Genomic DNA, 14899 nt, shown 5'->3' with positions numbered 1-14899 from the left:
AAATCTGGTCATTTGTTTGTGCTACTCTGTGGCATCATATTGTGCCCTCCATTTCTCCCAAACAGCACTCCTGTTGTTTTCTTCGTCCACCAAAACTGATAACGGTGGCGCTACACTTTCAATGTTTACCATCATAGCACCACTGTGACCGAGTTTAACCACCACTTACCATTGTCTTGGTAGGACACCTGCAGAGAAATGGAAGCAGAGTGAAAACAACAGTTATGATCTCATTTGGAGGCGAGGATCATTTAACAATAAAATCCCAAAGTGCCCTCATTCGCATGATTGCATCTCTACTGATGTCTTAGCTTCAGGATGAGGATCCCGCCTCTATATAAAATAATCTTTAACTCATTTTTAATGTGATGCCGATGATCTTTTCTGTCTGTCCACCACAATTTGTGTTGCCTTCTCTGCTGGGAATATGTCTGCATGCATGCTTAGCTCCTTTTGACCGTGAATCCCATTATTCAAATCTTCAACTGGCTGGTGGTTGAAGGGGAACAAATCAGCCCCCGCAGGCAGCCATGTTCTCACACAGCTATCCTTTTTCAGATGCAATAATTGAGTACATTTGTATTTGCAACAAAGCTAGCGTTATCATTACTCCTCAGGCAAACTTCTTGCTCCTCTTGCTTCTTGCCTTGTGTCTCAGTGTGCCTGTAGCAACTAGCCACATGAGTCATCTGATTTTGCATCTCCAGTGCCTCTCTGGGATCACTGTTTATCATTACTCAAGCTCTAATGCACTGTGGTGAAAATGAAAATTAAACCATCCCAGCTGTTTTTGTTTCCTTGTTTACTAGCTGTGCTTTGAATTTTATATTGAGGCCAAGTTGACCTCCTTTCAGAACTACAGAATGTCTTCTGTGTCATTCAGCTGAAAGCAATCATGGTCACAGAATGAATGGAAGCTTAAAATAATTAAAATATCAATGTAGCACTGTTGTTGTCAGATGTTGTTCCAGTTGCCAAACCTTGGGAAACATCTTGCAATCTCAAAAACACACGAGACCCCAACAACTGTGGCCTAGTCTAAAGACTGTAACCGATTTTCAACTGTGCTAAATGCCCTGTTTCATTCACAGTCATGACACAGAGATAAGATAAAATGTAATCGGATGAATATTTCCCCCGCAAACACGCCTGCTCTCATTTCTCTCTCAGTGGACCGGTTCTTTTCTAGCCTTCTATAAAGTAGTCTTGCCATTTCAGATTATCCCTTTTACTTTGAGGAGCAAGGCGATCATGAACACTGTCCTTGAATATTCCGCCTGCAAAAATCTCTAATGCTTGTCACCATCTGTATCTTACATCTACAGAATTAGCGTTGTCCTTTCTTCCTGTCTTTCCTCTTCTAATATGTCTAGCGAATAACTTTAATACAGTAGAACTTGTGCGTGGTCAGGAACGTGTTGCTGAGGCGTGGTCAGTCATGCTGAACATATCTGATTGACTACTCACTGCCTTTTTATTTACGCCACCACATTTGTCTCTGTTTGTGAACTCAATACCATTTTGATGTGATGTTTTTTAAACGTGCCACTAGACGCAGAACTCCATGATTGTAATATTATCTGCTTTAATGACATCATTGGTTTGGAATAGTGTTGGTCTTTTTTTTTTTTTTTTTTTTTTTTTACTGACACTTTATGTACAGTATAATGCAGTTACCTCTGCCATGTCATTAGTGTGATTTATATAAATATTCCAACAACATTGGACGATGTGTGAACCCAAAACAATGAGGCACAAAAAAAATTGGGTTCAGGAACAAATGTACCATGAAACCAAGCAAAATCACGTTTGGATATTTTGTTTTAATTAACGTAGTATTACAATTTATGTAACAATACTATTTTCAATAGTGTTTGTTGAAGATGAGTTCTAAAAGTGTATAATTTTTTGCAAGGATCTGATGTTGGTCCGATTTTTAACACCACCATCTATCTGTGCAGGCTAATGAGAATTTCCTAAAATTTTTTAAATTACCCCAAATAAAATATAAAGAAAACGCATGCCCAAAAAAATACAGTAATTCTTTACTTTAGTGGTCTTGTCACAGCAATTTTATGGGAATATCAGCATAATTTCAAAACACAATTCAGTATTTTTACATCCTTGTTTAATTACTATTGATTCCGGTCTTATTTTATGTTTCCAAAACCATGTTCCATCACGTTTTCCAAATTGTAGCCTGTACACAGTACTTTCTCATTCACCATGAATGTGGTACAAGGGGAAGCAGAGAATTTTTTTTTTTAATCCACTATTAAAGATTAACGTGGCCCCAGCCGCCTTCGTTTTCTCTTTCCGCCGTTGCTAACTCAAGTCTTTTTTTAGAAACTGGCAGTTCGTGTAGCATGTACCCTGAAGACTGCACACCATAGCCTTGTCAGGGCGACTCGATGTAGGTTACTTTACTCAGACCTGACACACAGTCAGCTTCGGGGCTGGGCAGGCTAGCCCAGCATGCAGGCTGATGATTACTGCCTCACATGTCATTCAATGATGGGTAAAGGATACTGTCCAGAAACCCAGGATAGGGTGGATGCCTCTCTGGGGTACATTGACATTCACTTCCTGTCCCCATTTCAACAATGAATGTTTTTCATGAGCTTGTAGTCCAGAGAGAAGAGTCTTGGCTTGATGTTGTACTTTGACAAATTGTAAGTGAACAAGACATCCGAGTTGAGAAGGACATAAGGACGTTTATTTACTTCTACAAGCACTACAGGGAGTAGTTTTTGGATCCTTAAACTGCTTACATAAGGATTGGGGCTGATGCCACATCTGTTTAGGGGAAGGTCAGTTTCCGGTCATCACTAAATCAACACTAATCTAATTAAGAAAAGTCTATCTACCGCTTATGAGGTGGAAAGTTTTACATTAGGTGTGCACCAATCGATCGGCCGGGATCGAGATCGGACCCGATTTCCTTAATTTTGGGTAATCGGTGTTCGGCTGATTGCTTAAAATAAAAACGATCTTGTCCACCAATCTCTTCTGCTGTGAGATGACTAATAGGCTTTTCATTTTTTAAAGATCTTTGGCTTTTGAGATCAGCCAGAAAATTGTGATCGGTGCACCCCTAAGATACATACATCGTTTTCTTTGGAATTGCAATTTTGCTTAAATTTACACTGTTTCTTCAGTTATCCCGTTTAGAGATTCACAGCTGACCCCTGGCTGTAACTTGCGTGATTGTCCACACTGAACCCATGTTCCTAACATGTATGCTTTTTCATGTTTTTCTTTCTGCAGACCCACGACAGGCACAACAGCATCCCGTCCTACCACAGGCTCAACTCGACCACCCTCCAGCGTCACAACCAAGAGCCCTGTAGCTAAACCCAAACTTGCCACCTCTAAAACCTCCACCACTACCGCCAACAGCGCTGCATCCAAATCAGCCTCATCTACTCCCTCTGGTGTCAAAACCCCAGCATCACAAACATCTAGAAACATGACCCCTGCAAAAAAAGGTACACTTCGTGCTTCAAGGTATAATCAGTAAAATGTGACCCTTTATCTGGATTTGCATGGAACCAGATGCATTGATTGGCATCAAATATCACATATTTGATTCTAACAAACTCATCACATAGTGGATGTATTAATAAAGTCATATGCAATTGAGTTTAGTTCTAAAACCATCCAGTTTTTATTTTATATTCTTAATACTATGTTTGCATATACTATCACAGAAAGCTTTAGTATTAATTTAAATATGTTTTGTCGCAGTCACTTATGGTCTGTAGTGGTACACTATACTCGCCTTACTTATGTGGAGGCAGTGTGGGGTCAATTCCCACTCAGAACCTACTCAGTGATGTTGGGAATGTAAGCGTAAATGTTTTTTTGTCTTCATATGTGCTCTGCGACAAACTGGGAACCAGTGTAGGGTGTAGCCCACCTTTCACCTGGAGTCAGCTGTGATACACTCAGTACCCATTGACCCTGTACCCAGGATAGGCGTTATTGAAAATAAATAGACGGATGGACTTTCTGTCGTTATTATGTAGTGCTATTTTTATTGTATTGTCTTAATAATGCTATTTGTGTGTGTGTGTTTCCCTAGATGTTACCAAATCTGCCACCCCAGCAGCCAAAAAGCCTGCAGACTCTCCACTCAGCCGATCATCTGCAACAATGAAATCAGCTAAATCTGAGACACCCAAATCAGCTTCAAAATCAGACAGTATAGCCAAAAAGCCATTTGTAAGCAAAGTTGCAGAAACAAAGACACCAATCCGTTCCAAAACACAAGAAAATAAGTCCATACCTTCCAAGGATGCCTCTAAGACCCCTGCCTCCAAAACACTGGCAACCAAGAATACTAGCACCAAGAAAACAGTGGGCAGCACCACTCCAACACCTGTGAAACGTGGACCCAAAGCAGAAGAAGCTGCTGAAACTGGAAAGGAAATTGCTGCTGCTGTAGCTGCTGCTGCAGCAATTGCAAGTGCAGCAGCTACCATTGTAGGCTCAGATGAGCCTCAACCATCTGCAGAAGTGGCCTTGGTGGAGTCTCATGGAAATACTGCAGAACAAATGCCTCCTCAGTTCCCATCTCCCTTTGCAGTACAAGGAATAACTTCAAATCCCACTTCAGAGCCATTAGCAGAACAAGTACATGAACTAACACCAGAAATTCAACGAAAAACAATACCAGAACCAAGGCAAGAAGCCACGCCAGAACCTACACGAGAAACTACACCAGAACCCATGAGAGAACCATCACCAGAGCACATACCGCAACAAACACAAGAATATATGAGAGAACCTACACCAGAATTTATACAAGAACCATCACCAGAACTCACACCACAGCCAACACAAGAATATATCAGAGAGCCTATACCACAACCAACATCAGCATTCATTCAAGAACTTATACCAGAACCTGTCAGAGAACCAACACCAGAACCACAACGAGAACAATCGCCAGAACTTCTTGGAGAATTGTCACCAGAACCTATGAGAGAACTTACACCAGACACTGTTCAAGAACCAACATCAGAATATGTGCGCAAGATCACACCACAGCCCCTGCGAGAGCTCACACCAGAACCCTTGCAAGAACCAACACCAGAAGTCCTACGAGATCTCACGCCAGAACCAGTACAAGAACCAAACCATGAAACCCTACTTGAATCACAGCCTGAGCCACTGCGAGAATGGACACCAGAGCCCATAGAAGAACAACCTCTGGTTCATGGACGCAAAATGTCTCCCGAGGTCCCTGATGAAACATCATCTCTGCCCACAGAGGAGCCATGCCAAGGAGCTGGAATTAGTTATGAACCAGCCTACAGTTATCAACAGCCAGCGCAAAATGACCTTTTCAAATTTGAACAGTCTGCAAGTGAATCAGTTCCTTCCCTTGGAACTACCGTCATGTCTCCTCCTTGTTCCCCACCAGTCCCTGTTTCTCCTGTCAGAGACTCAAATAATCCTTCTGATCTGCTGATAATGCATGACCAACCAGATTCCTGGAACAAGAATCAGACCTTGGAGCCATGCAATATTGATGCCCAGGAATCTCACAGTATGATAAACTTTCCAACAGAAGAGTATGATGAAGAGGATGACGAATGGCAGCAAAGGAGAAATGAAAAAGACGCAGAAGAAGATGATAAAGAGAATTTGATAACTTCCACTGCTCCTTCCAGAGAGACCTTCTATATGATAGCAGAACCCCAATGTTTGGGTGCCTCAACCATAGACGATTTTACCTCCAGGGACATGCTGTCGCCTCATGAAAAAGAAGTAGCGGTAGAAAAGGCAGATGAAGAAATAAATGATGATGAGGATGAAGAAGATGAGGAACAGAGGAGGTTAGGCCATCAGCTGTCCTCCATGATCACTGATATGAGCACATCTCAGCCCTCTGAGGAGTTTCAAATCAGACCTTCAGCTTTTGGTGGTTCTTCTGGCTGGCACTGTGATGACTTGCTGTCAGGAATGGACTCTGAGGACGTTAGTAGCTGCACCAGTAGCCGACAGCAGGGCATTTCTGACCTCAGCAGCACCCAGCACACCGCAATTTTGGAAGGTACTCAGAGCTCAGATGCCCTGATTGACTCAAGCCTCCGTGGCTCTGAAGGTGATGGTAACTTCATGGGTTCTCCCAATGTGGAAACCCTAGCCAATGAAGAAGACGATGAAGAGGACGAGCGTGTGGATGAAATGGACTTAAGTTCAGAAAGAGCAGAGGAATATCATCAAGTGTTCCAGCAGCAAGAACGAGATGAGGACGAAGAGGATGAAGATGTAGAAATGCATAGTGATGGAGTAACAGAAAGTTGTGAGAATGCAGAAGAAGATGACTTTAATGACAACCTCAATCGCGCAGATCCAACATCCATTGTCCCTCCCACCACTTCCTGGGGTCAGACCAACCCCTTTTCTGATACCTGGGCTCAGCCTCAGGCAGCCTCGCTGCTCTCTGTCTCCTCTCCCAGCCCTATCTCAGACCATGGTGCAGGAGAGTCTGAAAGTCCCACACAGTCCCCTGCTCTAACTGGTTTGGACAGCAGTTCTCCTTTCTTGGCTCCTCGCTCAGGGCAAGACCCTGAGCAGCAGCACTCATTCTATGAGATGGACACCCCTGTCCCTGAGGATACGCAGAATATGCTTGCTCCCGCAGCTGTAGCCATGTCCCAGTCTAGCACTCTGAGTGGTACAGCACTGGCCGCCCACAGTGGTAGCGAGACAAGCACACCAGAAGAACTACGTGACTATGACAGCAGCTCAGGGGTGGAATCCCGTTCAGACAAACAGCAGACTCCGGTTCCTGCGTCGCTCCAGCCTGACATGGAGCAGGATCTGGGTATTCACCTGGAGAAAGGCGATGGAGAAGAGGAAGAGGCTGAGACACTGCCAGCTGATGAGGTCCTGGGAACAGGACCCCCAACTGCTCCAGCATCTGCCCCATCTTCTCCTAGCACCTCTGTAGATGAGGCCAGTGACACAGAGGGTGAGATGCAGATAAATGAACCTGATGCACCACTGATGATGGATGAAAGGGCTGCATTTGAAAGCCCCACCCCGACATGCAATTTGCCTGCTCTTGATGAGGATGAGGAGACAAGAGAAACACCAGCGGGAGAGGGTGACGAGGATGAAGGTGGGGCTACTCCTCAATCAGCCAATTCTGTGGCATCATACGGCTTTGACTGCACCACTTCCAACTCTAATGCCCACTCCATGGCTGAGAGCTGCGGAAAGAGCCCAGGGATCTTCTCCCTGGAAAATGAGGAGCAGCTGCCCGAGGAGGCCAAGGACCCGTCACTCATCAAGGAGCTGACCCTGCCATCTGCCGCTGGTGCTGCTGCCCAGACAGAGGATCTGCTGGGCCGACCTGTGGACCTGATGCCGTTGAGTTTTCCAGAAGATAAGCATCCCAGTCTAGATGAGCACCACTACATGCTGGGGGGTGATATTACTGCGCACCACCTAGAGGAGGGGGATCCATTAGAGGCAAGTCACCACCTTGGGCCTCTGGAATCTGAAAATACAGATGAGAGCCAGCCGTCCTACTACTCGACCATGTGTGATAAGACTGATTATCTGGAAGGTAATGTATAAGCCCCTCACAAGTACCCCCGGAATGCACCTTTTCCCTGCAACCCTCCCCTACCTAGTGTTTGTCTTCTCTCCAGTTGGGTTAGATTGTTTAGAAGAACAAAAAAAAAGGAGAGCAAGATATTAGGAAATTATTCTAAAAATATTTTACCAAGTACATGAAAATGTTGACTGTAGCAATTTTTAAATGAAGGCTCCTTCTCCACTGTTATGGCCATGATTTGAAGTCTATGGCTTAAATTTATCCAATGTACAATAACGAAGACCATTTTTTAGTAGAATGTTCTTTTAAAGTCACACTGCGAATTTGGTGAAGGGTATTGACTGATTGATCCAACGTGACTGAACTTTTAAACTAAAAAACAACAACAGAAGGAACTAAATGGACTGTATTTATCCTACTGTTTTTACCAATCAAATGTCAATGTGTTTTTTTTTGTATTTGGTAATTTTTTTGGTTCATTTTTTGTTTATTTCTGTCAATCCCAATCCTCCCTATGTTGTGTATATACACACTCAACGTTCAGCAGCAGCGTAGTGATAGTTACAAGCTCCAAGCTCTTTTAAGAAGGTTTTGTTGCAAGGTTTTTCTCTGTCCATAAAGGCTAGGTATTAACACTTCTACTTGGCCCGTACAGATGTGTCAAGGTAGGTATGGAAGTCTTAGATCGCCATTGATTAAGGTGAAGTTTTAAACGTGTCCGGTTATGTTGTTTGCTTAGATTGCTAAAGTGTATAACATGCAGTTGCATACAGTATTTCTGGCTTTTGGTTTTATGTGGCTAAATTACAAACCACAGCTAGCACATCCGTTGTGTCGCTGAAGAGACTAACTAGTCTATTATTTGTGATTTGATCATGAATTGCTCATCATCTCTCTCGCAGCTTTACACCCATAGTGGACGTTTGGTTAACTCTTTCAACAATATATTGCATGTTCAACTAGCAAAAAGACTGTGTACTACCTGATAACATTCAATGAATTCTGCTCTAGGTATATTCATAAATTAATGGTTCACACTAGGTTGTCTTTCAAAATTCCATTAAAACATCATTGCAAGGCATTGTTCCTGTTTCTTATTTTTCCTCTGTCTTCCAGCAAATTATTACCCTTATGTTTCAGTCACTGTGTATTCGTTTGTCAACATATTTATTTTCCCATGGCGCCGCCTGTTCCTTCCCATGGGAATATCCGGTAAACAGGAAGTGATGCAAAATGGAATTTTGCCAAATTAAAGAATACGGAGGTGGTCATAGTGCCCTTCAGCATGCTCGTGCCTTTTTGACTTGACCAGTCAACATCACATTCAGACCTCATCTGGCTGGTGGTGCTCACTCTTAAGGTGCTCTGTGGAGCTTTATCATCATACTTTGTCAATGGGTCGGTTGAAATAACAGTTACTGTACACACAAAACCTATCTTCTTCTTGGCACCAACTTGACACTAAATTTTGTAAGAAGGCAAAAATAATTCCCCCCTCCACTATTTGAAGATCCAAACTCCAAGAAAAAACGTCTCATGACTTTGAATGGCCTCAGTGGAAACCTTTTTTTCCATGGAACAGGAACATCTGATCATCTAGGATCATTATCACAATTGTAAAAGAAAACAGCAAGCAAGAAAAGAGGCTTGGTGTTTGTCCGCCTTAAGAAAACAAATAAATATGAAGAAGTCAAAGCCGCCACAGGGTATCTTCCACAGCAAAGATGGAAACAACACACATCATCTTGTGCTGTTAGCCTGCACAAATGCACATATTCTGGAATCTTCCCTCCTTGCACAAGCCACATGGATGCCTCTGAATGTTGAAGTCCCCATTCATGCCTTTTCCTGTGCCTCCTGTTCTGACATTCTGGAACCTTGTATAAACTCATGTAGAGCATCTGCAATTGTGCATACTATACCAGTATTAGGCTACATAAGGTTACCCCTTGTGAGTATAGCCTTGGTTACTACAAGCCAGTTGTATACATATTATACAACAAATAATAGAGACATTCACATTTGTCAAACAATACAAAACAGTTCCATATTTAAATCATTTTGTCATATTTTTTTAAACATGCAATTATGCTAATATACTTAAATTACTAATTTGGCCTATATGTACTTTTTTGTGTGTGTGTGTATAGTTTTGTCTTTGATACTCCCTGTCTTTCCCATTATATGTATTGTATTGTATTGTCTGTGCAGCGAATGACTGCTTGTACTGTATGATAACAAAGACTGAGACAAGTCCAAGCATTTCTATTGGCTGCCCACGTGTTATCATGCGGATGCAGTCATTCCTGTTGTAAAGTCATGTCAAACGCCTAAATGCCCTGCAAATATTAATGCAATTCATTTTTTTGCAAGATAGTTTAACCTTTTGACTGTCCACAGTCTTGGTTGCTACGGTTGTGGGTATTTTTTGTGGGATGTTAATTTAAGGAAAGTCGTCCTCTGATGCCCTGTGTGGAGGACCGATAATTCAAAAGTCAGAGGCCTTCTTTCTCCACTATATGCAATAGAAAATAATAAGATCAGCGCGCACATGAAAATGCCTGTAATTAAAATGTGAATACTTTTTTTTATTTATGTGTAGACTAAACGAATACTTCATATATCGCTGGACTGCTCATTGACTGTTGTCATGAATGTTACTTTCCTTTGAGTTGCACCTTCACCCTGTCAAATTTCTCCTGAACCCACTTCCTCCTTGTCGTTGTGCCACCCGTTCCGTTTCTGCATGCATCTAACGGATGCACAAAGTTGATCTTAAATGTCTCACAGGAGACAAGAAGAGAGAGGAAGTGGATGACTGGCTGCAGACACGCTCCCTGGAAGACAACCGGAACCAGAACCATTTCGCCACAGTTCCCATAGCGAACGGTCACTATCTGGCACTGGTTCCAGGCAACAGGAGGCCCATCGACCCAACTGTTGCAGCACAGTTTGCCCAAATCGAACCTTTGATCGACAACAATGAGCACGGTTTGCATGGGGAGCAACTGCGGAGGCTGGTGCAGCACCAGGAGAAGATTCAAGAAATGCAGCACCGCCAAGAACAGGAGAGGCAGAAGAGGCAGTGGTTGGAGGAGGAGCGGATGCGACTCGAGCAGCAGAAGCAGTTGGAGAAGCAGCGAAGGGAGCTTCTCCAGCTGCAGCTGCAACAGCAGCAGCAAGAGCATCGTCAGCGCAGGCAGGTTCTGCAGTGGCAACTGGAGCTGGAACAGCAGTACCGCATGCAGCAGAAACAAATCCAACAACAGCAGCAGCTGAGAAGGAGCCCCACCGGAATCATGCTCTCGCCATCTTCCGGTTTGTGCACCATCTATGAAGCCATGGAAACCAGCGAGGAGGAGGATGACGCCAGGGTGGAGCGCAACAGGAACACGCAAGGACGGAGGGTGATGCGAGATTTCCAGAGACAGCTGTGTCCGTTGACTCCTCAGGAAGCCGAGTGGAACCAGAAGGTGGACATTGTTCAACAGCTTATCAACCAAACGTTGATGCTGTCTGAAAATGGAGGCTGCCCGCCACTCCTCCTTCTACCTGTGGGGACAGGTGGAAGCTTGAATCACCTTGATAGCAGCAAGTGGCCCAACCTGCTGCAACAGTTCAGTCCTCCTGCTGCTACCGTCACATCCGTCAGCAGCTACTCCCCAGACAGCCAGGGGGCATCTTCACCTGGAGACTGGACTGTGGTGGAAGTGGAGACCCAACACTAGTCAAACGAGGACTTGAACGTGACAAAAGACAAGTTTGGTCTTTTGCAACATTTGTATTGGTAAGTTAGGTGGCAAAATTCAGGACTTATCATTCCCTTTAACTAATATCAGGACCTTTAGAAAACATTTTGGTTTTGCAAGACTGTAATCCACCCTCCATTGCGGGGTTACATTCCAGACCACTTCCACAATAAATGAAATCAATGATATAGCAATACCCAACCAAAAATAATTCCTAGGAATTTTATATTTTAAAAAGATCTTCAAACACACTTTTAAAATAATGCAAACGTTTTGAGAAAGCGCAAGAGCAATGGATAACACGAATATATTATACAAACACTGCATCGATCCCTAAGTTTACAGTAGGCTACTAACAAATTAACTCACGATTTACAAAGACGTACATTATAAAATAAACCTGCTGTCACTGTCTGTAGGTGTAAAAAGCAGGATTGGAGAGCATTTGACATTCATTAATCTTCAGGGGAAAAACCAAACTGACTTGAAATTCTTCCTGTTTTCATTCTTCTTTCAACTTTACCATGACAAACATAAAAGTGTGCCACCAGCTAGTGGTTGACAATGAAATTAGACGTGGAATAAATGGGAGACAGAACAAAAGAGGCAAGATTTACAAACTACACACACAAAAGCAAAATAGCAGTTTTATAAACTCGGAACCCACAGCTGACTGGGGATTCCGGATTACTCTGCTATAGCACTTCACGTTATTAGCTTATTGTGGTTACCCAAAACAGATCTGAAACTAACTGCTGTAAAGTGTTCGGCAACTCCACTTGGACAAACCAAGTACCATGAAGCCACAGATTAAAAATGTAATTAAATAAAAAGACACATGAGCCCTGTTGCTGAACCAACTCAGTGCTACAGGTTAGCTAAGCACTGCAAAGTGCAAACTATTGGAAACAAGCTAGTTTTGCCATATATCTTAAACCAACTATTTGTTATATCCTCAATACTCCATGCAGTCAGAAGATTGGTGATTTTGATCTAGTCTTGCAATCAGTCACATGACCGCAATGCTCTATAGTTAGCATCCTTTCATTTTAGACTACAGTAGACTGTGTCATTGATTGCCCTTATCCAGCAGACATGCATATCAAAGTCTGTTAAATAGTATCAGAGCATGCTTCCCTGCTAAACTTGCTTTGTGCTTCCAATTGTTGTGCTTTGTGGGAACAACACTCCTCTATAGTGATGTATGTTATAAGCATTAGTGCAATGTTTTTTCTTTTATTTTGAATTTCCTAGTGTTTTTATTATACTTCGGATTGTGATGGTAGCGCATGGTTGTGTATATGGTTCTCCAGCTATGACAAATTGCACTCGTGATTTGCTTTATGCGAGTTGCCGTGTCTGTACGCAGGTAAGTGTCAGTTCTGTTTATTGATGTACATGTTTGTGGACCACCAAACCCTCACTGTGAAGTGTAGAAAAAAATTGAGTGCAATGAAACAGACCACTGTGTTGATCAAATAGGATTATGTCCAGTCTGAAAAGGCTTTGGGCACACTCAACAGCTTCCAGTCACTAAATGTTGCTGTGACTTCATCGGACAACCAGGATTTCATGGACCTAATAGAAGCATCAGTCATTGAGGACTGAAGCGGTTGCTGGAGAGAAGAAGGACCTCCTTGTCCTATCATGGGAGGAGGGAGGGGAGTAAATGGGCGGGTGAGGGGTTTGTCAGGGTGCTGGACTGGTAGACAGGGTGGGGGTGTCAGGGGTGCAGTTGTTGTCACCCCTCTCAAATTCCAAAGCCGTCGCCTCATTTCCTGGGTCGGCCAGCATTCAGGGAGTCGCCAAGGTAACCGATGATGTCATGGTGAGGGAAGAAAGGTTTATTTGGGATGAGACAATGCTCCATTTTGGGCAGGCAGCTGCTGGGGATGGGAGGATGGGGGAAGCTTTATTCTTATAAGGTCATGCTTAAGAAGGTTTTATATGTATATATATATATATAGATATATGGTATGCTATATATTTCACTTCATTTTATAAACTATTTTGTGATTTGTGTAGGCTATACATGTAAAAAATGTATTCAAATATGGTGGGTGTAAAAAGTACCCACCCCCGTTCAAATGTCATGTTTTTGTGATTAAAATGAAAAAAATTGACGAAGACCAATCATTTAAAAACGTTTCTACTGGTAATGTGACCTATATAATGTGGTTGCATAAGTGTGCACACCCTCTCATAACTGGATGAGCCTGTTCAAAATTAAGACGTCACGTTCAAACTATATATAAATGGGAGTCAAATAAAGTTCAGATGTTCTAGCAGGCTTTTACAGATTTTTTTTTTCACACTTTCGGTATCAAATCAACTTTATTTGTATAGCACATTTAAAAATCCAACTGATTAATGTAAGGAACTTTTCATAATTCCCTTCACATTGACTATACCCCAGATGATATTTTCTCAGCTTGACAAGTTTTTTCTACTGAGTTTTACAGGTCGCGGGTGGTCAGGTTGATGGTGGTGAAAGTATTGAAGCTACTTATCTTGGGCTCCTTTGTTTATATATATATATATATATATATATAAACAAAATAAAAGGTTTTTAAAAAAAATTTTTTTGATGAGCCTGTGTGATTGGAAGTGTAGGAAAGCAAGCTTCAACCTGATAATACAAATGATAAAAAGAACAATAGCGCCACCTGAAGGCTGGACAAGACACTAGTCTGTTACATGGTGCGCTTGATATATGCTACATGAGATGCACTTTCAGTACTTTATGTGTCGGGCTGCTAATTAAGGAGTTTATGAATCCTGCAACAAATGACTTTTAAAATCAGCATGAACAGAATATAAGTTGTAGTTTTCTCAATTATTTAGCAATTTATATATACAAAGTCTAAGTACTACTATGAGAGACATTTTTTATGTACAAGGAATTTCTATATCTGCCATCTTGTATGGCATTTGAAAGCAGCAAGTGCACACTAAATATTATGCTATAGTTTTCTAAATCAATTTCTACGTGGGTAACACAAACTGTTATATAAAATAAGATTAGTAAGACAGACGAGTACATTTTGCGGATACCTGCTATATATTCATATCGATTAATCTAACATTTTATCAAGAATATAATGCGCAAGGAAGCACAACCAGCATTAGTAATGCATGTTTCAAATCAAAACATATCAATTATATAGTCTACAGTGCCTATATTTCCCGTTTTTGTTTCTCTCTTTACATCTATTGTGTCAAAATGTCATGTTGATGTATGCACGTTTGAAAGTTTGATCTTTTTTACTGCACAACTACTTTTGGTGTTCCATTAGCCAAGCCACTTTCTGTGAAAACTGAGAAAACCCTTTTTCAAATTATAAATAAAATGTGAAGGCTGTTGTTGACATTTATTAATTTGTCATTTTTTTCAATGCACTCCAAGCAGATTTTTCCTAACATAGTAAATCGTGCTTTATATATACACAGTAGGAACTTATACAATCCTGCTCTTGTAAATATTGTAATCAGATATTTAACAATTGTTATGCTGTCACACTGTCCAAAGAAAATTTGTCCACTCTGCTAAGCAGCATGTGAACGCAACACCACA

General features: G+C 42.0%; 1 protein-coding gene across 2 annotated transcripts in view; it reads left to right on the top strand.

Moving 5' to 3' along the window:
- Nucleotides 1–14699, top strand: part of prr36b (proline rich 36b) — a 37802-nt gene extending 23103 nt beyond the window's left edge. For both annotated transcript variants that reach the window (XM_086068066.1, XM_086068076.1), the window contains exons 4-6: nucleotides 3268–3488; nucleotides 4085–7585; nucleotides 10367–14699. In XM_086068066.1, coding sequence (XP_085924192.1) covers nucleotides 3268–3488; nucleotides 4085–7585; nucleotides 10367–11304 — 4660 coding nt within the window. In that variant the 3' untranslated portion in view covers nucleotides 11305–14699. The remainder of the gene's footprint in view (nucleotides 1–3267; nucleotides 3489–4084; nucleotides 7586–10366) is intronic.
- Nucleotides 14700–14899: the final 200 nt, after the last annotated feature.

Source organism: Leptonotus elevatus, chromosome 1 (genome assembly GCF_054856555.1).
Source record: "Leptonotus elevatus isolate MCC_2025b chromosome 1, RoL_Lele_1.0, whole genome shotgun sequence".
NCBI lineage: Eukaryota > Metazoa > Chordata > Actinopteri > Syngnathiformes > Syngnathidae > Leptonotus > Leptonotus elevatus.
The sequence above is the reverse complement of the archived record's forward strand: the minus strand, read 5'-3'. Positions and strand labels throughout refer to the sequence as shown.